The sequence below is a fragment of the Sprattus sprattus genome (assembly GCF_963457725.1).
Source record: "Sprattus sprattus genome assembly, chromosome: 11".
Lineage (NCBI taxonomy): Eukaryota > Metazoa > Chordata > Actinopteri > Clupeiformes > Clupeidae > Sprattus > Sprattus sprattus.
This window is the reverse complement of record NC_137909.1, coordinates 7,089,606-7,114,491: the sequence shown is the minus strand read 5'-3', so window position 1 is coordinate 7,114,491 and position 24,886 is coordinate 7,089,606. Positions and strand designations below refer to the sequence as shown.

General features: G+C 43.7%; 1 protein-coding gene across 1 annotated transcript in view; it reads left to right on the top strand.

Moving 5' to 3' along the window:
- The window catches only part of xrcc4 (X-ray repair complementing defective repair in Chinese hamster cells 4), a gene marked incomplete at its 5' end in the record, with an annotated part of 30,222 nt that extends 5,496 nt beyond the window's left edge, over positions 1-24,726 (top strand). Inside the window, 5 exons of the mRNA XM_080848236.1 lie at positions 7,978-8,144; positions 10,435-10,587; positions 11,141-11,298; positions 13,771-13,906; positions 24,515-24,726. Coding sequence (XP_080704362.1) covers positions 7,978-8,144; positions 10,435-10,587; positions 11,141-11,298; positions 13,771-13,906; positions 24,515-24,623 — 723 coding nt within the window. The 3' untranslated portion in view covers positions 24,624-24,726. The remainder of the gene's footprint in view (positions 1-7,977; positions 8,145-10,434; positions 10,588-11,140; positions 11,299-13,770; positions 13,907-24,514) is intronic.
- Between the last annotated feature and the right edge of the window lie 160 nt (positions 24,727-24,886).

The following is a 24,886-nucleotide window of genomic DNA, read 5'->3' as shown; positions in this document are numbered from 1 at the left end:
TCTGGGAAGTTCGGTCTGGCTCTGTGCAGTTGGGGAGAGAGTATCAGAAGGTAGGATTCTGCCGGACGAATCAAATTGTCAGGGCGGGCTTTATAAGATGATGGACAGATTATCAACCAACGCTTGAGTTGAATTAACAGTAGATCTTACCAAGATGGCGGTGTCTCGGGAGCCTGTTAGTGGGAAATATTTTATGTGAATTATGCTATCTACACAACCTTTTTATGTCTACATTGACCCGGTTAGTTGTGTATGTGCAACACGAATGTTGCAGAGGATTGTATGTCTTAACTGAAGCGCACTAGACCATTATTGTTAGGTAAATGCTAACGCTTAGACCACAAATCCATTGAAACACATAGTAGCTAGCTAGCCTGGCTGCTAATAAGTACGTGAGCAGGCATATCTCAACAGATATTGACAGCGCATTCATTTTGAAAGAAAAACAGAGAAACGCGGTCAATGCATTTGTCGATCGAAAAGATGTTTTTGCCGTCCTTCCTACGGGATCAGGTAAAAGTTTTAATGTATCAGATGGTCATACTACGTTGCTCTGATTGATTCTAGGTATCAAATTGAGCGAAGAGGCATTTTTTCCACCTGGTTCGTTGAAACACGCCCCATAATCACAGCCCAATGGGTCAGTATCAGACTCATATTCTGTCTAGAATTATTAGTATGACATCCTCAGGCTAACTGTCAGGACCACCTGGTTGAAATGTACTTGTATGGACCATCAGAAGATGGCAGGCAACGCAGCTGTGAGCTTGCCAGTGCAATAAAGCGTTTACAATATTAAAAGAGGGAACCTTTTGCTAGAGGGAAGAGCAGTATTAGACCAGCTGTAGGCTACGTGATGCCATTCTCATATTACCAACTGCTGGCAGACTGGCTAGATTGTCAATTTGATCATGTGAAATAAACAAATTAGCTTCTCATGAAATAATGCACCAAAGTTATTTTTGAGCAGTTGTTGTTAACTTGATTGTTAATATTATCAGTTAAGTTCTAGAGCTGCTGTGCTCCATTTGGATATTATTTTGGCGTAGTTTGGTATTGTAACCTTCCTCACTAAATGTATTTAAGTTTTTGCTTATAGGCCTGTTGACTATAATGTAGCTATTCTTGTTCTAGCCTAATGTGTGTCTAGGCTTTAACATTATGTGTACAAATAGCCTAATGTTTGTCTAGGCTATAACATTATGGGTTCACATAGCCTTATGTCTGTCTAGGCTATAACAATATGTGTTCACATAGCCTAATGTGTGGCTAGGCTATAACATTATGTCACATAGCCTTAAGTCAAATGTGGTTATGCACGGAAAATGGTAGTGTTTGAGAATTGTGTCCAATTGCTGCACTGCTGGAAGTTGTGATTTTTAAAAATGGAAAGGTATACAAAAAGCACAGATGGTGTGTCCTTGTCAAATCACTATATTCGCCTCGCAAAGATCATTTAAATGTGTCTCTTCTCCGCCTTCGGCACATTTTTTACAGTATGTTGCATAATATCCTTATTCTCACTGATGCAAGCTTAAACTTTATTTTCTTTGCTCAGTTGCTAATTTATAAGGGGTTGTTGGCACCATTCAGAATCCATTATTTCTCAGCACCACCCAAAGTCATGACCGTTGATGGTTTGGGGATTTTTTCGTTTCCTTTCTCCGTGACTCCAGTGCCTGACCACAGATGAAAACCAGGGCGCCAGGGTGGGTGTGGAGGGTGAAGTGCTCGCTGATGGATGTATCCTGTCCCTGTGCTGTCTTCCCAAAACGGGAGCTGGAGGGCTCTCTGTAGCCAGCTGTCTGCTCCCATTGTCACCTCCTCTGGTTCCTGACAGATTGGCATGGCGCTTGAGAGTTGGAGGCTCCACTGACTGACAAATGGTCAGACGGGCTGTAGTTGACCTTATTTGACCATAGACGTTGGTGTCAGTCCATCCATACACCTATCTGTCCAAGCCCATGTCTGTGTTTATTTGTAGTTTGTTCTGGTACTCCAGACTGACTATTCAGTCATGCCAAATGTTGAGTGTGTGTAAAGTGTGCTGCGAGATCAGGGTTAACCTGTAGTGCTCTCGGTCGTGCTCTCACAGCCTGTGTGTCTGCTGCTTGTAACGGCAGGGGTTGCTGAGGAGGTCGTCTAAAAGGAGGTGATTTAGGCCCGTCCTTGATGAAGCCAGAGAGCGGCGAGGGAGCAGAGAGAGGAGGAGGGGAGCCCGGGACGGGGCCGGTTGTCAAGACGATCAGCTTTCACATGGCAGGGAACCGTCTGAGACAGGAAGGGTTATCGTTGGCGCCGCAGGGAGCACCAGCGGGGATCCTCTAAAGAGTGCGCCAGTTAGCCTAGGCCGCTTTGATCACCGCTGTGTGGCCACTCTTTCACCGAGCTTTACATAAGTTTATGCACTTCTGCCAGCGCCCCGAGCCCTCTTCCCATCTGCGCCTCACAAGGGGAGTGTGCCAGGGACACATAGATGTCTCAGACTCTCTTTCTTTTCTTTTTGGTCTCTTCCAGTATTGCTGCTTGAATCAACTCGTGGTATTGAGAGTTGAGATGAGATGTTCTGATTTTCATGGTTGCGTTCATGTCCAGCAATTTGTTCCATTTGAATCCAAATTTTACAAAGACGTTGCTGTGTGCAAATGACATCACTTGACATCATTTGTACTGACAAAGCATTGTTATACATTGGCAGGTGCTCACAGAGTACTTGACTTTGTTGGTCTGTCAGATAGATCTCACTGCCGAGAATTCTCTTCAAAGACATGGGCTGTCCAATAGTAAAATATTGAGATGATGCAGTATATTTTGCATTTGAGGTATCCCTAGCAGTTACAAGTAATTAGCCATAGTAGCAGCAGTGTCACTGTGGTAACATAAATGCCATTGATGAAAATGGCTGTCCAGAAGGTGCAGTGACTTTTAAAGTGAGTGTTTACCCTCCCCTGCCTCTATTACACTATGGCACAGCATTTCTTGCAGGACTGGCTTATTGTGAGGCTCTCTGGACCAGGCCTGAAGAGGCCAACACATGTTTTGTGTTACTATAGTGAGACGTAGTGAATGGGAATACACTGAGAGAGCATTTGTTTCAGAGAAAAGGGACGTTATGACACACTTTCAATTTTACAGAAGTGTGGAATAGGAAGTGTGTTTTTCAACTAGACATACTTTATATCTCATGCCATTATCTGGTGATAAAGAGCATTTGCCATTAACAGTTGCTGTTGATCAACCACATTTCCTGATGGTTTGATAACTGTATTCAGTCTGCACCTGTTCTGTTCTCTCAGAGGAAGCGGAGTGACTGAAAGACAAACGCGGTACAGTGTACAGTGACGTGGTTAACCCTTGGGCCCCAGTCCTGTTTTAAGGGGTCAGCTAAGGTTATAGTCTTCAGTGGAAATCCATTCACCTCGGTTGTAATATCGGATGTCATGGTTGTCATTAAATGTGTGGTTAAAATGTTTGCTCACTGTAGTTTACACAGAAAGTGTTTATGATTATGCTGATGTCTTTAAGCCTTTGCAGCTGTGTGGAGCATTTCTCAAAGCCTCAGGACAAACAGGATGGGCTGGCAACCGTGAAGGCCTCCTTCGAGCTCGCTCTCGCTCTCGCCACCTCACTCACTTTTGCCCATTTTCCCACTCTGTCGTTCTTTTCGTTCCTTAGCTGCAGTGCAGTGTAGTTGGACCTCTTTATGGAAGCACATTAGCAAGTACAAGATCTTCAATGGACAGAAACTGTAGAAGAAATGTAAAAGAAAAAATACTCTTGGAACCATCTTGTCTGACTCAATCACTCTGTGTACAAATCTTACTGTGTAAATCTGTGTAAGTTTGGCTTGGAAAGAACGTGGGATGAAAAATGCTCCCTGTTCAGTTAGGATCGGACAGATACAGTATGAGCGTAGAGTTACTGTAGCTGTTGAACATGGAAGCATAATGGAAAGAAGTACTGTGCAGCAGATTATAGAAGGAAAAACACCTTTTGACCCTTAATATATATCTTCAGCTTTTAAACTGGTAATTTAAGTTGCTTAAAAATGGCTCAAGGGTGCGCTACCAGCTATATTCTTTTTTAACTTATACTTTTTCATCTACATACCTATGGCAAAAAGAAAAATCTTCTTTTTGCTGTGGAGCTGCAGCATCGACCCCACAGTGAGAAGTCCTACTACAAAGAAATTAGTCTAAAGGTATAAAAAGAGAATGGAGGCCATATGTTAAGCGTTTGCAAAACACCGGTTGTGTCTTTGTTTCATTAGTGTGAAAGGTCTTTCCGCAGGGGGAAGATTACAGGTCCTGCTCATTTCTCTTTTTTGTCAAAGCTGGTGATCAGTGGGTATTGCAATATAGGCCCTACCTGCAGAAACAGTTACCCCTCTGTGTGTACTGGGTCCTTGAAGAGTGGCCTCTAAAAAGTCATGAGCAAATGGTCAGGTTCAAGTTTGCAAAAAGCAGGTGTTTGGCCTGCCAGGGCAGCTCAGCTTTGCGGAATGAATGAAACGTATTGACATGAAGTGTTTGAAGACGGCAGGTTTATTATAGTTGAGACTTCAACCCCACTGTAACCTTCTGAAGATTTAGGAACAGCCTGACTTCTGGTTCCCAAAACAGTTATTAGAGCTCACTGAAATTTCAGACAGGTGGACTGTCAAGAGCGGCCAGTCATGCAGAGTCAGCACACACATGCACGTGGACACACGCACACACACTCACTCTCACACACACACACACACACACTCACTCTCACACACACACACACACACACACACACACACACACACACACATACATCGAGGCATCAAAAGTGACTTTTTCCTGTAGTTTATCACATATGAGAGTTTTCCTGTTACATTGGTGGAAACATACACTTTTTAGAGAAAAAGGGGTTTGTTGAGTTGTTTTCTCATCTCTTTGATTCCAGAGTAATGACTATCAGGCTATGTTCGTGTAAGGGGTGCCCTCCAGAAACATTGACTTGCTCGGCGGTCTTGTTCCTCTTACTGTTCATTGTTTAGTGTTTGCATGTGTTGGCACCATCCTGGCTTTTCAAAAAGACATGTGGGAGCATTACTGGGGGTGTTTGGAGCATCAGAGTCCAAAATTTCCAAAAACACAAAGCCTTGAGTTTAGACAGTACCTACAGTACTCAACAGTACCAAGAGACATGTGGATACATTTAAACCGGAATCATCAAGAGATAAATGGTTTTCAGTGCAATGCCAGCATTTACACTGGCTAAAAAGCATTTGGACAGATGAGAACCCTTTCCCAGTGTGTCCTCATGAAGGGCTATTGTGTCACATAGACAGATACACATTGGCATTCTGGGAAGATCACCACTCTTCTCCGAATGTATTCTTTTTCTAACATGACCAACGCGTTCTGAGCCTGAGCATGAAAGGGCATCTGTTATCCAACGTTAAGTGATGTGAGACCGCATGCTGGCCTCCTATCCATGTGGTCTCCAGCCTCCGGTGACCCTCTCTGTTTGGACAGCTATGGGGGGCGGCTGTTGGCCACTCATGGCATCAGCTCCCCGTGCCACCTCCAGCGGTCCGCTGGGAGACACCCGAGCTGTTTCTCCCAGCGGTCTCTCACTGAGGGTGCCCTGGCATCTGTGGGGAAGTCACTCGGGCCCGGGCTGATTGATTACAGTGACTGTCCTTAATACTTTCCAGACTGTGTGAGGAAACAATGCACTCTCTGTCGGGGTGGTCTCTGAGAAATGCCACTCTCGGTCACTGGTAGGCGGGTGGCAGCACGGCATATTTCCTCTTTTCCGCTGTCATCAGGAAGTTTCTTTGTTTCCAGGGTGTCCCCCTTGACTACCACACAGGGAGGACACCAACCACCCCTACCCTGACATAGAAGGTTTCAAAAAGAGGAATTCAGATATGCCACTACAGTGGCAGTTGTGTAAATCCGGGATTATCTCAACTGGTTTTGCGTACAAATGATTGCATTTAGATGACTGTTTGGGATGACACTATGCATACGTGTAGACAGAAGTTCAATTGAGAGTTCACAGGCTTCATGCAATAATATTGTGCGTTTCAACTCAAGTGAGTCATACAGCTGTATTAAGCTGGAAAGGTGACCATTGCAGGGGACATGAACCTGATGAGGGAAAAAAATTGCTGATGGACACATTGCTTCCATGAGGGGACACACCTGATTGTCAATGTTGTGCAGACATCCTGTAGCCTTCACTGCACCTTGACTGGGTCATTTTTACATTAAATCTGTTTGTTTAGAAGGGCTCTGAGGGTTTACATCACATTGGATTTTGATGACATAATGGTTTGATTTGAGTGGACCCTCGTGATACAATCACTAGTATAATGCAGACTTCCAAAGAATCTGAAGATGACCAGACTTATCCAGCGATGATGGGAAAATGCACCGGTGCAAAACAGAGTTTGTCCTGCTCTGTCACATTCATGCAACCTCAAAGCTCCCAGAATAATCCAGTTTATTTAAGAACAACTTTATCGATAATAGGCACATTATAACTTTAACACATGATTATGTTAAGTGTCACCATTTTTCCTAGTTTTTCTTTCTGTTGAATCATTTTAATTGAAGTTGAGTCATTGCTTTATGTGATGATGAGTCCGTTAAAATACCTTCAGCCTGACAGTCCGATATTAAATATCATGGAAATCCAGGCTCCCAAGCAATATGAGCGAAGTTTTGCTCGGAGTAGGATGGAAATCAGAGCTTCAGGCCAACCCCAAGGCATGTGTAATGGAGGACCATTAACTCAACTGACATTCAGTCACATTGGTCAGCAGTAGCATTTTCAATGAACTTAAGGAGATGATTTTGTGTGAGAGTGACCATTTAGATATTAGTCATAGGAAATGAACTAATATTTGGCTGAAGCGGAGAGTCCCGAGAGGCCTAGTCACCTAGGCGCGTGTCTCATGGGGCTGGCAGCAGCCACTGGAGGGTTGAGTCACTCTCCTCCATGTGTGTTCCTGCTCTCCTGGTATGGAACAGAAGCCGCTGTGGAAGTGTGCTGTCATTGGATCACTCTGCGACAGTCTGACAGGACGCACTGAGCTGCAGAGCTTTCTTGGAAGGGTTTTTAGCAATGCCATAACGTGGAAACACTCCCAGCTGCACAGATCTGCCATGCACTGTGCATCATTTTAGTGCACTGAAGATTTTAGTGTACTGAAAGTATATTCATCAGTTAATGATTAAAAACATTTAAAAGCAGTGGATGTGACTCATATGGGTATGACTTGGAACTGTGCCAAGAGCTCAATGTTGGTTTGTGCAAAGAGATTTAGGAGTTGAAATGCTAGCATTGTGTGCATGCCTTTTTGTTTGTTTGTTTGTTTGTTGTTTTGTCACTAGTGGCAGAATGTTACAGCATCAGCTCTTGGATTGCGTCCGTGTCAAAGACATCCTCCTGGCAGCCTTATCATGACTCGTCCTGTCTGCAGAGGGCAGGATGCTCTTGTGAGAGTGTCTGGCTCATGTTATCCTCTGCGCAGGTCATCTATTTGCGGATCAGGGGCCAAGCCCAGCAGCTGAAGTGTCTTGTCGGAGGCCAGCTCTGATCACAGGGACCCTCCTGTGTTATCTCGAGAGTGCTGGGCCTTGGCAGAGGTTGTGAGAGACTGGTTTGGTGCGGGCCTGGCTCAGTGTCCAAAGACGAGCGCTACTTGAAACCAGCGCTAGCCAATGCTGGCGCTCTGAAGCCGTAGAGGCCTGCACCGAGCCGGGTTCAAGTGCCTCGTGTCTGGCCCAGCAGGCGTCAGGTCCAGGTGCACCGATGAATATAGTGTTTTTGTCTACCTCTGTTTCACACTTTTTTCCTCTCTGTTTCTCTGACCTTTTACTTCTCTCTCTCCTCTCGCTCTCCCCTTTTCTCCCCTACTACATTATTCATGTTTGAATCCTTTTTTTCTATTTCCTTTCTCTCTGTCCCGTCGTCTCTCCTCATGTGTCTCAGTTTAGGTTGGGTGAGGTGGAGCTGCAGCCGGTGCCAGAGCCTTCAGCAGCGATCCGGGAGCTCATCACACACGGGCTCCAGCGCGGGGCCCATCTGCACGGCAGGAACCAGCAGCTGCAGCAGGAGAACGAGAGGCTCAGGCAGGAGCAACAGCGCATCACTGGAGAGTAGGTCCCCTTCTGCTGCCCTCCTCCTCTCCTGCACCTGTCTGCTTCCTTACCCTGGGTACCGGCCCACAAGGAGGCCACAAGGAAGCCATAGGGCTACATGTACATACTGTATAATAGTAAGACAATTGGTCTAATTAGGCCTTTTCTGAGGTGTGTGTATACGGTACATATACACACTAACCTTACCCACACCCATGTCACTCACTCTTTGTCCCACATACACTCACTTTAACACACACACACATATTCTGATATTCTGATACAGAAAGACTGTCACACATAGACATTGTCATTGTATAGACACTCACACACCCTCTGAGGTTTTCCCTTCTTGGAGAAATTGTGTGCCCTGCCCTAGCACGGGGCAAGCTTCCGCCACAGGGAGTGTCATGGAGCCTGGTGTCTTCACCGCTGCTTTTTATTTTGTTTTGGACACGGTGCTCAGTTAGCTTTCAACTGTTCCATTTGCGTAATTCAAGGTTACTGCTCTTACTCGTGAGACACAGCAGCTACCCCCCCTCCCCCACCCCCCTCTTGTCTGTATCTGGTTGCCAGGAGACGGCAGTCACTTTCTGTCTTCCCCTCTTTTCCTCCTAATGTGTATGAAACACAATGCCTCTGCTCTCATGATGTGAAATTAGCGGTGTAAATACACAGGGCTTCTCCTGTACTCTAAGAACACACTCAATGTGATGAAACTTATTTAAACCACATGTAAAGGTCATTTTGACCCAGAAAAGAGAGGAGTTGAGGGGGAATCCCAGATCTCGTCTGGATGGTTTCTCCCTCCCAAAATGAAATCAAGGGGAGGCTTTTAAAACCGCTTGAACATGACCTTCAATTCATGCATTGTCATTGTCATCACATCTCTTCTTCTGACTAGAATTCCACAACTCTCTTTTCCTTAGTTGGATAAAAGAAACTTCACCATGGAAAAATAACTTTTGATGAGAACAGCTGGAACTGCATTAAACACATACCTCTATTCAGACTATTGACATGTAATACACTATTAAGTAGTCTACAAATACAAACTTTTCTTTCAAATGATTTTGCTGCTGGTGTGAGATATATACTAAAGGTGGGACAAAAAAGTAGAATTCATACTGCAAACAAGAATTGAAAATGTAAAAATTCTCTTGTACACACACATATAGTATATACAGTATATATTCAAATACCAGTACTGTTGTTTACGCTGTCAACAGACTCATTGGAACAGGCCTAACCACCACATAAATATATACGAGAACACTATAAAACCATTCGCATCATGGGTAGGAGGCAACTGTGTGCTATTCACTTGTCCATATACTAAGGTGTGTGTGTATGTGGTATGTATTTATGTATGTGTGTGTTTGTGAGTGCACTTGTGTGCATATTTATGGGTCTGTAAAAGTGTGTGTATTGATATCAAAGAGTGTGTGTGTGTGTGTGTGTGTGTGTGTGTGTGTGTGTGTGTGTGTGTGTGTGTGTGTGTGTGTGTGTGTGTGTGTGTGTGTGTGTGTGTCATTGTTTGAGAGATTGAGGAGAAGTGTAAACAAGTGATAATGTCTTAGAACCTGTAGCTGTGGCCTGTGTCTGTGACTCCTACCGTCCGGTTGGAGCTTTACCACCTGCGTGCTGGGTGGAGTGCTTCAACCTCACGTTTGGGCCAGGCGGTAGTGATGACATCACCTTACAGCCCCTGTCTAGCCACAGACCCGACTCCGCCCGAACCAGCAACACACGAGCGTCTCGCTCTCAAATAAGACTGTTACTTTATGGCTGTTTTCTCTTCTCCCTCCCTCTCTTTGTGTTATTGAGTGTGTGTGTGTGTGTGTGTGTGTGTGTGTGTGTGTGTGTGTGTGTGTGTGTGTGTGTGTGTGTGTGTGTGTGTGTGTGTGTGTGTGTGGTAGTCAGTCTTGCCCAGCCTGTAAGTGGCCTGACGTTATCCCACAGGTGTAGTGCCTTTTTAATGGCGCTGTTTTTTTTCCATTTTGGGCCGGAGAGAAAGGGGCACAAGTGACAGAGAATCCAAAACAGTCCATGACGTAAGGCTCCAGAGTTGGTCTCAGTTGCCGCTTGAGCCAGGCCCAAAACACTGTCTCCAAGCTCCTTCCTATGCGGGCAGCAGCCGGTGTGTTCTATTACAAAACCTGTCCATACCCATTCCCCTCCAACCCCAGCCCAGCCAAACAGGAAATGAGATTAGACCCGGGATATGGGAATAGCTCTGTTGCTGTATGGACACGGCTGCATCCTGACCCCCTTTCCCATCTCTTCCCTTCCCTCTCCCTCCCTCCAGTATGGAGCGCTACGTCCATGGGAAGGAGACCCTGGAGCAGGAGCTCTACAGCCGTTTTGTCGTAGTGCTGAACGAGAAGAAGGCCAAGATCCGTGCGCTGCAGGCCAGGGTGAAGCAGCTAGAGGAGTCCTTGGAGGAGGGGCGAGAGCAAAGGTAGGGCCACCAACCCCAAGCCTGACGTCCGGTCACCTCTCACAGATCATCTGACCGACGAGCTCAAGGCTCGAGTGCAAGATAAACACTTTTAGCGATTTGTGTCACGCACACATAATGCAATATGGGCTTTGTAAATGATGTTGAAATCTGGTCGCGTGACGTATGGTGTGCAAATCAGTCACAGAATCACTTCCCACTTTCCGTTATTGAGAAGTAGATGATGTGAATGAATGTTGTAAAGGAACTAACTTTTGGATGCCATTCCGTTTCACCTGTGATCATTTTCAGGTCAGCAATGACCACAAACAATGCAAGCAAAAGAGAGTGTCTGTTTGCATTAGCCCCCTAACATTACTACCCAATTGGCTGTTCAAGAGATGAAACCAGTGCAATGCTAAAAACACCACATCGCCTTGAATCACATCCATAACCCTTGAGGTCAGGAGTGCAAAGTGTTATGAGGGTGTTTATTGTTGTCTCCATGTGCACAGATAATTCAGAATAGCACCTCTGATCATTCATCTACCTGTACATGCCTAAACAACAACAGGAATGCTACGAAAGCAGGGGGCAGGAAGGCTGTAAGTAGAAGCCCTGGGCAGAGTCCACTGAGGGAGGCGAGTGACTATGGCGCCAGCACTGAGGAGGAGGAGGAGGAGGAGAAGAGTGAGCAGCCTTCAACCTCTGGCATCAACACCTCCGCCAAAGGTAAGAGGCAAAATCCTGCTGCTCATTTGAAATGATGAGAAAAGTATCCAGTTACTGACCAGTGCTAGGCCTTTCCAGTATTATATTCATCTTTGCCTTGACATAATTGATTTGGTTGCCTTTGAAATTGTATACCCAAGGCAAGTGGTCCTCCACCTAAATTAAACTATGACTCCTCTAATGACCATCAAAATTCTGAATTTCTTTGCAAACTAGAAGGAATTTGACTCCAAGAATTCACATCTTTCAGCTCAGTCACACAAGCATATAAACGTAATGTCTGCTTTTTCAACTCAATGTGTTCTGTAAATAACCCCCATATTGTGCATGTCCACTTTTGGAATAAACACCGTAAAACATCTCAGTTTCTCTAATCTACCGAGAGGTTGCTTAGGGTCTCTCCACATCCATACCCCAATCAGCTGTCTAAGGCCTGAGAATATAATGGATGAGTAGAACCAAGTGCTCTGAATCATAGATGGAACAGCTGATGTCCTGAGGAAGAAGGAAGGATCTCAACAAATCACTCGAGATCCTCCCTGCTCTAGTCCAGGCCTTAACATGGGCTTGGAGTGTGAGCTTACTGGAGATGAGCAGATCTGAAGAAGCTGCATCCTGAGCTCGTTAAGGTCTTGAGCTCCTCATTAACGTTAGCAGAGCCAGGCCCAGCCTCAGGCCCTACTCAGATTGACGCACACACCAGGAAGGGCCCACAACCGGCCAGCAGGTAGTCCTTCTTGGCTAATGACTGTCTGCACTGGCGCTCACACACACACACACACACACACACACACACACACACAGGCCTTCCTCCGTCATCAAGTCTGAGAGTGTGCGTAGTCAGTCCTGTGTGACGACACAAGCCAGATCATTATTTGTCTCATGGACACCCCCAATTTCGACATCGTTTTACTTCAGGGCTATATTTGGGGGGAGGGGGCGACTGTGTCTGTTTTCAGCGATGAGTCATTCCCTATACACCAGTTGGGTGTAGCTGCAGAAGAGTTGCGCAACCTCCCCCCCTCCAAACATAAAACTCTTCCAGTAACAGTCTTTCTTGTAAAAAAGGAAAGCTAGCACCAAAACTAGCATTACCCTACTCCCTGTCAAGCTTGTCAGTAAACAAAATGAACGTGATGTATTTGCTGTATGGTTGCTAGGTGTTGCACACTTTTGTTTAAGTTAAAGACAGAGTGGGCCATTAGCCATGTATGGCTTTCTCAAGGCTTTCTGGGCAACTCACTGAACACAGCTTATGCCACCCTTGAAACATGTGGAGTTTCCTTTTATGTTGTCAGAATCATGTGGTGTGTCCCGTATCCCTGAGCGCAAGCCAGGGGGAAGGTAGCATTTCATGCAGTGTGCCGAAGCAGAAACGTGTAGACATTTCCACATAACGTTACGGCAGAAGTGACCGTGCTCACTGCTCACCCGCGGCTGTCATGGAAACTGGACCCCGACGTCTGACCGAAAGCAGTCAGGGGATTCCGTTTTTTTTCCCCGTTTTTTTTTTTCAGTTTCTTGACACAGAGTCAACAATGACCTAAGGCTGTTGTTACATAACACAGGCAGACAAAGTCACCTTTAGCACGATGCAATGAGAAAACACCTCTTCAAAAACCAGGATGTATGAGCTTCACATAGTGCACACGCTCTTGGTTAAATCCCAAGGGTGAACTCTTGAGGAAGAAGAAAAAAAAAACCTCTCTTACTCATGGTGCCTCCATGTGATTGATGGCCAATGGGGATGGGAGAGAGGCTCACAGGTTCTCATGTTGTTTCTCGTAACCAAGACAATGAGTCAGATGTTTGGTGAGTGGCCAGTGAGAGTGAGGGGATGATGCAGACTTAGGATTCCAAATAAATCGGCCTTTATTCTCAATACACCACGACCCAGTCGGACAGATTTTGCACTCATCAACATGCATTTATTGCTACTATACTGCAGTACTCACAAATGGAGATCTATATGTCTCTGCACATGAAAAATAAGTGGTGAGATTGAATGAGCCCCTTGTGAGTTAATAACGAGGTACAAGCCAGTCAAGTTGCTGTGTGGCTGGCAGCCCATGAGGCCAGCTGTGCTATGTGAACACTATCCCTGCTCTCTCTCTCACTCTCACTCTCTCTCTCTCTCTCTCTCTCTCTCTCTCTCTCTCTCTCTCTCTGTCTCTCTATCACTCTGTCTCTCTCTCTCTGAACACTGTAGAGTGATGCCTTTGGTCAGAGGCTTCACAAGCCATTACCCATACAATCTAACCATGATCTTTCTTTGTGTTTTTTTTTGTATTATTATGATTATTATTCGACTGCTATTTTGATGAATGAGGCCTTTCAGAAGGATTCTGCGAGCAGATGTGTGGCACCGTTTAAAACGTCCAACATGATTATTTGGCCAGTTCCACATCTTCATGCTGTGATCCAGTGGAGTATATCCACTGAGCCCCCCCTTTGTGTTCTTTTGTCTCTCAGACGCGTTCAGTCCCATGGACGACGGTCCAGGCGACTTCACGGATGTAGCGCCCAACCGTAAGCGCCGACACCGTCACCTCCAGCTGCTGGAGGCCCAGGCCAAGAAGCTGGCTCTGGAAGAGCCACAGAGATCCAGGTACACCAGAAACCATTGGCCTTTCAAGTGTGCAGCCTTTTCAGGCGCTGTCAACCGAAGTTTGTAAAACCAATCCTTGCATTTCAAATTTTCTCGTTGTCAGTCCAGAAATTCACCCTCCACCTCATTTGTGGTACGTACTCGCGAAATAAAATCAAAACCTCCCCCCCTTTACCCCTGTGAACCTGCTACACTGTGACTTTCATTTCGCAGAGTCACTGGCGTTTCTTAAGAAGTCTTAGTCTCTGGTGTATGTTTTCGCAATTTGGATACGTTCTCCCAGCTTTCGTAGTGGAACGGATAGAGCGTCTGTTTCTCTGAATCACACGGTCCATGGGGGGGACTTTAATGCTTCCTCTGCCAGTACCTCTGCTGCTGCTGTTTGAGAAATGAATATAATAGCTCTGAAATAAAGCCCCCCACCCCCGCCTATCGGAACTCCCCCTGTTATTTCTGTCATCAATTTATATAATTCTGCTCTGATAGTTCCCTGGACTATTTTATTGCACGGTAAAAACACCCCCAATGGGGATTGACTTTCTATTGAGTAACACTGGGGTAACGATGGAGACTTACACTGAATCCTTATTTAGTATCTGGCCCTTCCGTCCTTATTATGTTCCTAGAAAAACAACAGGGTAGACAAAATCAAAATCTCCATGCCAACAATCCAGAAATAAAACAGCTCTTCACACCAGATGTGGCGTAAACTAGGTCTGGTTTTCACCCCAGTGATGAACACCTTATTAAAGAACATGGCAAAATGTCCACGTTCACAAATAATTTGGTTGTTTGTTTTATGATCTGTGGACATGGGAACAATGTGCTATAGTTGTGCCCGTGACACGCAGTGCCTATTTTTTGTGTCTTAAACAGTGGGGTGTTACTGCTGCTATTTGTCATCTCCTCACAGTGTTCAGAATCACTTGATAAGTTTTTTAAATGTGTGGCTCATGGCAGGAGACACTACAGGAGGAGAACAGCTCTATGATGTTCCCTCAAATACATCTTAAAGTGGCATTATGCAGTAATTGTACCTCAGGGTTAGGGTTAGGAAAAGCAGTTTTACCTTAAAATAACAGCTTGTGCCATTGCCATACCAGGGTCTGTAGGCATAATACTGCGTTATGTGGGTTTGCCTGAAGCCGCCCGGTTTCTACTAGAAAGTAGCTTATTTGCCATCTTGCTTTGTCTTGTGTTGCACTTGCTTGATATTTGACTGTGTTAGGACAGTTGTTGACTAACTAGTGTCAAAGTAAGCCCATTTCAAGAGGTTTTGCTAGTTTTGCTGCAAGCAATCTTCCGTTATGCTGCTTTAAGTCTTATATCTGTTGAAATACATCTTAATTCTTACATCTGTTGAAGAGAAAGTAACTCTACTACAGAGACAAGTGAACAACTACACTGTTTATCATGTCATGACTGAAGCAGTTCTTGAAATCGTCACTTTGAGACGACAGCTCTAGCCCCTTTCATTACATCATTAACATGGTGAAGTGCCATTAAACAAGCTTAAACCATGTCACATAGCGGACATCAATTTTGGAGCCTATGTCATGCTTCCTGGCTGTGGGAATCTGTGTCTCAATGCTCAGTGCAGCACAAAGTAAACTGTTTCTATTCAGGGGTCATGCCTGACAGAAACAGAAAACATTTCATCAGGCTAGCAGTAAACGCTAACCGCCATTCCTAAGCCATTAAATTGAATTGAGTCACGCATTGGCTTAAACTCGGTATTGATTTATTTGGTATTAAGTCGTACACCTTACACAGACTCTTAAAAACCCGGGCACAACCCTTGATCCTAATAGCGAACCATTTCGTTAGATTCTATGAAGGGATTTCTTTCAAGTCCATATTTCTTCGGCTAGCATTGGATATTAGCGCACCTAAAAGCCCTGTAACAGCAGTCAATGTCGCTCTGTTTCACTTGTCAGCACACACTTTATAGTATGACGTTCCCCTCTCCCCCTGCCGCTTGCCTGGCCTGGCCTGCCTGCCTTCCTTCCTGCAGGCCTGCTCCCTGGCCACAGTACGGGTATGAGAGAGCCTGGATTTGGAGCCAGGTTGGGAGTGTGTGTGCATCAGGTTGATGCAGGCGATGGAGCGTTTGTCTTGGACAGGGTCTCTCTATCCAAGGGGTCTGCACACCACTGGCCCAGTCTCAGGACCAGACTAAGACTTTCCACTCCTCAGTGGTCCAGCGGCACATCTAATGGAACAAATAGTGGTCGTTGTTCTGCATCAGGAGTGGTGGTTTTAATCAGGCCCACGGATTGAAGTGCTTGGGACCATCATGTGCAGCTTTGTACATGCATAGCCTCAAGATAATGTTTACATTCCTTAACATCTCAGCATGCTGTTGTACTGGAAGGCAGCTTTTTAGTCTTTGCTGTAAAACAAGTTTGATTTATTGCCAAAAAATGACCAAACCTTATTTCATCCCCTTTGTTTTAACATGAGCCTTCTGTAAAGAGGTAATAAAGGGATGAAGAATATATCTCTTAAATCAGAGCAGTTCATTTCGGGTCTTCCCAACTTAAAGCACAAAGGATATTGCGAGTTATTCCAGCTACCAACCAACTCCTATCACTAATGAGTAATTTAGAGGCTGTTTAACGGCCAATTTACGAGCAGTGGGCACAGTTTGAGGAGCTGTGAATAGTATGACAGAGAAGGCACTGTTGGTAGTCTGAGATGTGGCCAGTCTTTGACTTGTTTAAGACAGGTGAGGTTACATCTCCCACAGGCTCAGCTATGATACCCTCTCTCCCCAGACACCAAATTCAGATGTAGGTTTTTCCACCACAACACAACTCTTTCTCTATCTGCCAAGAGAACTGAGAATTGGCTAGTCACTAAAGGCAATTGCTTTTCTGTGTACATCTGCTCCTACAAAGCCCATTTTATGATAAAAAAAAGATAAGTTAGCAGCTGCAGTCCTTAAATACCCTTTGTTTGCTGGATGAACCTTCATCACCTCAGTCACATCATTTCAGTATGTATGCTTTAGACCACAATGGCTTTCAAAGCCCAATTCTAGTCTTCCTCCAAAGGCCATGCCACCCTTTCATTTCCGTGTCTTCCCAAGCAGGTTGTCCCAACAGAGAAGGGTTCAGAGAATCAGACTGAAGAAGAGAAGTCAAAAACAGAGAGAGAGAGAGAGAGAGAGAGAGAGAGAGAGAGAGAGTGACACAGAGAGGGCCAAGGAAGATGGATGGCTATTGGACTGAGGTTTTCTGTCGTCCTTCCACAGCTGACTGGCAGTAGAGTTGGCGAAGCGTGCCCGCAGACAACAGAAGATCCCTGTGAGATAGCATGACATCAATGTCTTGACTGTTCGCTTTAGTATCACTTCAAAATGGTTGCCATTTTCAAGTCCAGTAATTAAGGATTTATTACTATTTAATTGGCTGTCTGTTCACTATTGAGTAAGTGAAGAGGCTGTCACTGCATTTACTACTGGATGTCTATTTATTAATTTAATTTTGTTTAATAGCAAGTAGAATGTATAAGTGACATCATTGCTTGAACTGACAGGAGTTTATGCAGTTTATACAGGAGTTTATGTTGAATACAATGTTTTGGCATTATAATTGTCCCTTTGGCAAGATTATTGTCTCAACTTGTTCAGACAAGGACTCTGGTCTCCATTCAAAGTCAGACTACTTGCGATCATTTGAATTGCACACGTAGATTATTTAAGCTGCTGTTCGCAGTGGCCTAGTTTCCTATGCATTCCCTGGTTCCCATGAAACGTTTTGGCACACACTGGTTTTGACTGAAAAGCCAGCTCATAGTTCAGTGATATGGTAGGGAAACTTGTAAGCCACCTGTGGCCCAGGCAGAGGCTTTCGCAGTGGAAAATGACTAAAAAAACCTGCACTTAATAAAGAGATCTGAGTTTGATCCAGACCCAGATTGCTTCCAAACTAATGATGAGCCTAAGACTTTGGCTCACTTTATTATGTTGTTGCACTACAACCTGGAGCAAGGGGAACATGTCAGCTCTCAAATAATGAGAATGCCACACTGTAAGGTCAAGGTAAGCCACTTTCAGTGTTTCTTTTTTTCGTTTTTCCTTTTTTGCGGATGGTGTATCACATCAAAGACAAGATAGCATCAAACACAACAGCACATGCAGTATTTCTCTTTAGTGTGTCTGAGTGTATCAGCATACCTTCCCTGGCCAAGACTGGATTGTATATTCCCTGGAGAGCTGTAAAGTTCTGACTGCTCACTGCTCTTCCCCTAGCTAAACTCCTGTTTCATCCTAACTGCTTCCAGAGGGTTCCACCGTACAGTTGGTTATGATTTAAAGAGAAATGAAAGTAAATGCATCCCTCTTTTTTCAAAAGGCGTGACCCACCCTTTCTCCTCAGCTTGATTGAGTCACTAAAGCCAGTGAATGGAGCTATGGAAACAGAGAGAGTGCAGTTCAAAAGTGAGAACAAAGGCTTGACTGACAAACACCAATGGCGTCCTGTGTCCAGTGGTTTTCTTCTTGGTGCTTTCCCCAAGTGAATTTCTTTTATATTGAATGGGTGCTAATCTTCGATATAACAGGCTGCTGAGTGTGGGTGCCCTACATGTCAGTCTCTCAGCTGTGTCCCCAGGAATGACTTCCAGATGTTACCAGGACAGAAGTTGTTGAGCAGACTGGTATTTACTAGCTTGTCTCAGAAAGCCTTTTCTGCAGGGATTTTCCAGAGTAACCGTATGTGTTATGGTCCATATGCACTTGGTGGTCGTTACCTTCATAGGTTTGAGGTTGTAAGATTGTATGTGCTGAGTTCATGTTGAAATCCTAGTTAGGATATTCAACATATGACATTTTCAAAAAGAAAACCATATTGATGTAACATCAGTTGTACAGTTTTAAATACATTCTCAAATTAAAGATATTAGAGCTACCACAGCTAATCGACTTAATTGACTAAAATCAACTATAAAAATAGTTGACAACTAATTTAATAGTCAATTAGATAAATGTCATTAAGCACGTTGTTGCTGGCATTAACTAGCTAATTAGACATAAGGCCATACTTTGATTGGTGGGCAGCAAACAAAGTCTGCTGATCATGAACTAAAGCTAATTTAATAACTTGCCAAAATCACTGCTTATTTCATTCCATTAGCAAGATCCTAAGAGAGCATAAGAGCATACCTGGGGCAGCACAGTGCTCCCACACCCCACACTATAGCTTTAGTTCATGCGCAATGGACTATCTAAAAATGATAGGGGTTGACATTAGCATGATCAGAAACATTTCAATTTCACCAAACCCTGGCCTTTGCTAAGAGGGTCGTCAGCTGCTTTGCAAGGATGTAGAGTTGACCAGGGCATTAACTATTCGAGTCAAGACGGGTCTATGTAGAGACATCTGAGATGTTCAACTGCAGTATGTTAACAGTCACCAGAGCATAATGGACACAGCCAAGTGTTTTTCCACAGCAGTAAACAGACATGTTAGATGTGTGGCTTGAGTGTGTGCCACCTGTTTTGGAAGGCCTGAGTTTTATAGAACTTCCTTTAAACAATATGAGCCCCACTTTGTCCTAGATACAACATGTCTCCAGTTGCAGCCATCACTGCCATCACCAGCTACTATTTAGGCCAAGTCTTAGCCTACATCCAAAAGAAAGTCCTGGAACTCATATTTTAATTGCAGGCCTCAAAGGTATGCTTGTCAAACTTAACTCCTTCACAGAATGACTGCAATTGGGCCTTTGCACAGATTTTCTTACAGTACACGCTTTTTAAAAATGGCCACCAAATATGACAGAGCCAAGTTAAATAATACAGCTCATTTTAGTTGTGTTAAGTCAGCAGTACTGAATGCATATAGTTATAATGAATAATTCAGTTTGTGTCTGTTTAAAGACTGAAACATATGCTATTGAGTAGTAATACACAATTAGTTCAAGAAGTGCCTTTTGAGATCAATGTCTTTGTAACAGGCATGAAGGTTAAACAAAACTTCATTTATTCTCTTAAAAGAAAAAAAAGAAACACAAATGGTTTACCATGCCGTGGTCTAATGCCAAAAACAGTTGTGTGTGTTCTCCTCCAACAGAAGCACATGGGTGTTGGTCAGCTATTTCCTGTTGTCCATTTAAAGAGCCTCATTCCCCCTCCCATAAGTTGTGAAAAATACAGTTGTTCTAATGGAGTTGTGTTTAATATCAGTCTATTATGAACATACTGAATACATGCTCTACCTCAACTGTGACTACAGTTTTAATCACACTGCAATCGCACTTCCAACTGGTCCTTTTGGCCAAAGTTGGACAACAGTTCATTACAATGCAAAACATTTAACACAGTTCAGGTAAAGGTGGTGTCAGTAGATAGGGATATGATATCATGGAATATTCTAGATATTAACTTGACACCACTGGACATGGCAGCATTCAGTAGAACCTCTAGAAGCAAAAGCCAGCAATAACATAGTTACTTGTTGCTTGTTCAGAAATACATACATTAAACACAAACATGTTTGTAAATAAATGTGCCTATTCCAGAGTAGGCTATGAATGGAAAACCGTAAGTATAAAGAAATGGCAATGATAGGTGGGCCACTCTAAGCAGCATTTGGAAAGATTATTCAATCAAATGATAAGGAATCATAAAAACATTTGGTATGGATTACAACTTCTATTCCATTACTGTGAAGCAACAAATTCAATACACTGATTGATTAATTGAGTGATGGATTGAGCGAATTGGTTAATTTGATGACTTAACACAATGAATTTAAAGCTTTTTATTTCTGAAAGAGCACCAGTTTTTTGGTGAAATTAATGGCGTGGTGTGCAACCAATTGACCTGTCGCTAAGCCCCGCCTTTCGAACGCAGACGGGCCAATGGCAGTTAAGTAACAGTTGCACTCGGACATCGTGAGTTTACAGCTCCATAGGATAGCATTAGAGGCCGTGATTTTTCGGTTGTTTTATGAGGTTTGTGGTAATGTATGTTCAACAAAAATGGCCAAACGATGTGCATGGGGTAGATTCAACACTGATACGAGGTATCATGAGAGGATAGGCAATGGGGTATATTGTATCTCATTTCCTAAACGAAAACAAGACCGGTCCAAATATCTCTGGTGGATTAAGCTGTGGCAGACCACACAGTGAACGCTACGTTCATTAGCTTTCTGCCATACTCTTGTTAGGTTGGAATTTTCCTTTGCTAAAGCAATCAACTAAGCCTACATGATAAAAGGCATACTCATTATTCACAGTAGCTGCTTACTTTCACCACTGATGTTATGCTAGGCTTAGGCAAGTTATCTCTGGTTCAAACTAGCTAACGTTAACGATTCACTAGCTGCGCTAGCGTAGCTTTGTCAGTTATGGGACAGTTTGTTAAAAATCGGCCATTCTATTAAACAAACGATATGCACAAGTATACATAGGTTTAATAAAGGATTAACATGACAACGTGAACGAAACACAAGCATGCCGGTAATTAACAAGGTTACAATAACAAGCTAGACAGTTAAGACCATATGGTTAGGACACTGTCCTGTCAGGGGCAGGTAGGTTAATGCTATTTACTAAACGTAGGTCTACATTCATATGCCTTCCAGATTAGTTAAATTAACTGAATGTGAATTCATTGTATCTTTCCCATGCGGTGCATGAACAATGCTGGTATTGGATGTATTTATCTGCAATCGCGATGACCATGAGTTGAATCTTCTCCCTCTTGCATTGAGCTCTGTAAATTCTCGCCTCAAATTTAAGCTTGTTATCCACCATATCGAGTTTTAAATTGTATACATATCCCTCCATTGCATAATTAAGTCCCTTTTGAAGGCTTCTAGGCGAAATCAGGTCCTTTTGTCTCCAAAAGTTGTCTATAGCCTCTTGGGATATAGTTTTGTCGCTGATAGCTGCCATTGTAAACTCTAGTCAGCTATGATAACGTGTCCGAGTTAGCTACAGTCACAATGGGGGGCGGGGCTTAGCGATAGGTCAATTGACTGAATTTGGCACAAGTACCACAGGTCTTTAAATGCTCTTAAGAATTTGACTCAGATGTGATCAGAAAGTCTACAGTGTCTCTTTGTCTCAGGCTTTTCCTACCAAACAATAATTAGGATTTGATAGCAATATTTATATTTCCTTTTGACTGTGGGGTGTCCAGTGAGGATATGTAGACTAGCGCCAGTTCTATTTAAGCTTCTCCCTATGATGAAAATGATGGCAATATTTTATGGAGAAACTTTATGAAATGTTCATTGTATTAAAAACGTTAAAAGCTGTTGGAGCTTGCGCAATCTTATGAGTAATCAGTCTGTAAACCCCTTAGCTGATCTTATTTACTCATTACAGTATTCATTTACTGTAATGTGTGACAGCCAAATGTATCCACTCAGGACAAACCTGGTTCTAATAAGAGAGACCTTGGTTTCCAGTGGTGAGCTCTTTTAAAAGTGTGTGAGCGCTTTATGTGTGTTCTGTTAACTTGTTAACGAACTCCACCCCCCTCCCCTCATGGTGTGTGAGCCTCTGAATTGTTTGCTACTGTGATGGTGCAGATATTCCACAGAAGCAATGTTTTTTAACTGAAAATACCAGATATACAGACATTATAGTAATTAGGATGTGATAGATTTGGTGATGAGTCTGCTATAAGCATGTTGATACAGGTCCCTGAACCAGTTGAACTATTAGCAATTGAACTTGCTAGCTGCTGACAGCTACTGACACACCTCAATTCACTGTAGAGCTCTGTAAGTAAACGTGAACATGACCGGACACCTCGGTTGTTGACACTTGTCACTTTGAGATGGCAGTTGTCAGACTGTAAGGGGAATAGTTTACCATTTTAAGACTTCCTGTTCTCTTTCAGGTTTGTGAATGCAAAACACAGTGGTCACCACGTGCCAGTCCTGCGTTCTCCTCTGTGGTTTCAATGACTGCACACACCTGGTCCTCAGGTCCATGGTGTTTTGCCTGATGCGCCCTTCTCGATCAGCAGACGTCCACCTACCCTTTCCCCTTTTAATTATTTGGAGGCTGTTGAAATAGTTGGAAAATGAAGGCGTTTGCGACATTGTTGGTCGTTTCAAGTGAGTTCTGCAGGAGAGGTGAGAAGCTGCCAATCGCTCGAGACCCCAACAACTTTCCCATATACTGCATACCTGTACGCTATCATTTGTCAGCAGCTTTAACCACAAACCTTTACTTTCAAACCGTGGGATTGCATAATTCCTCAGAGGGTTACATTTTCACAGGCGAAAAGGATCATCAGTGAACCATAGATAAACTGAAATTTGAGTTTCTATTGACTGTGTCTTCAGGACTCATGGCGTTTAAATATAAAGACAATGCCAACCTCTGGTCCTTGTTGAGTGTAAGGGTTTCTGTTGGGGGCCAGTGGGGTGATCAGTGGCCATATGTTTTGATGCATAGCACTAGTTGAGACAGAGATTTAGAGGTTACATGATACTCGGCACATCCTGAAGTTTACTGGGACGCGGGGCAGTAAAATCGCTGCAATTTCCCTGTTGGCCTGCTTTCCTGTTGGGGTTTCAAAGGCATCTCTCAGTGGACCAAACTTTCTTGACAGAAATTCGAATTTTTGTACCATGGGAAGAATTGTTTTTGGCTCCCTTCTCCTAATCCGAATGGGAGTTGTTCAAATCAATTGTGTGGCTTTATATAGTCTTGAATGAACACCCGTTCTATGAACCTTTGGTGTGATGAGTAAATGTTTGTATTTAGGGTAAAACACACTTACAAGAGAATGCACTGCAGGGGATGCTTGGGGACATTATTTAGTGTGTGTATCTGTTCTCATCAGCTCTTCTCAAAGGTGCTATCTTTTACAGCATCTCATTCCTCATTCCTTGCACTGTAGAATCTGATGCCATTTGTATAGATGACTGGCGATTGGCTAGTCCTTTCTCTAATTGGTCCATTGAATAGCTTTGTTCTTTCATCTTAAAAAAAACAAGGAGATAGCTGATCTCAATTGAATCCTGTTGATTACCAGCAAGTAGCTGCCTGCATTGTCTTGTTACAATGGATTGTGTGTTTGTTTGATTTTTATTCGGTCGAAGTCCTTTAAGCTACATGTTTGTGTTAAAAGGGAGTTTAGGCGGCATCTTGACCTCATATCATGCTCTGCCACACATCTTCCCAATACACCACCCTTGTCCTTTGAATCCTCTACAGTCCTGTGCTGGAACAGATCGGTTTGGGGGCAACCGTACGTGACGAGCGGCTTAACTGACGACCACAATGGGGCTCAATTACAGAGGAGAAAGCCTGAGGAACGGGCTGACCTGTTGAGCACCTTGACAGCCTTCGTGTTTAGGCACCATGCTATTACGGCCCGGTGCCTGTGGCAGCGTCCCATTAGCATGGCTCTTGTGCTGATCACAGAGAAGCAGGGGATGAGCAGAGAGCTCTCTGTGTGTTATTACCATTACACCGTGTTACCTGTCAGAGTTTATCCTATGGTTGGTTTAATTTACTGACGAATTACACACATCAGCTGGGTGCTTGACTGTGCTCCATGGACATGTGTATAATCATCGTGTTAGTCTCATAGTTATAACTGACTGCATTTTTTGTTGTTGTTATTTTTAGGAATGAGCAGACACATGCCAAGGCAGAGGCCAAAACAGAGGCAGCCCCTCGTCCAGCACAAGTCCCAAAAGCGAATCCCGAACCAGAGGACCTGTTTGATGACATTTGACCTCTTCTTCATTCATTTCCCCACATATCTGTGGAAAGGATGCTGTTTTTAGTAAGAAGTCTGCTGACACTGAATGGAACAATTTCCATCATTAATTTTAACACTACCCTCATTCTGTGATCCTGCAAAAAATGCTTTTTTTAGTTTTTATCTTTGTATGCTTTTTTTGTACTGTAAAGCTGTATCAAAATAAATAAAGTATTTTATTGTTTATTCTTTCATCTTTTTTATTGTATGTGTGTTTTATGTCTTTTGTTTAGCCT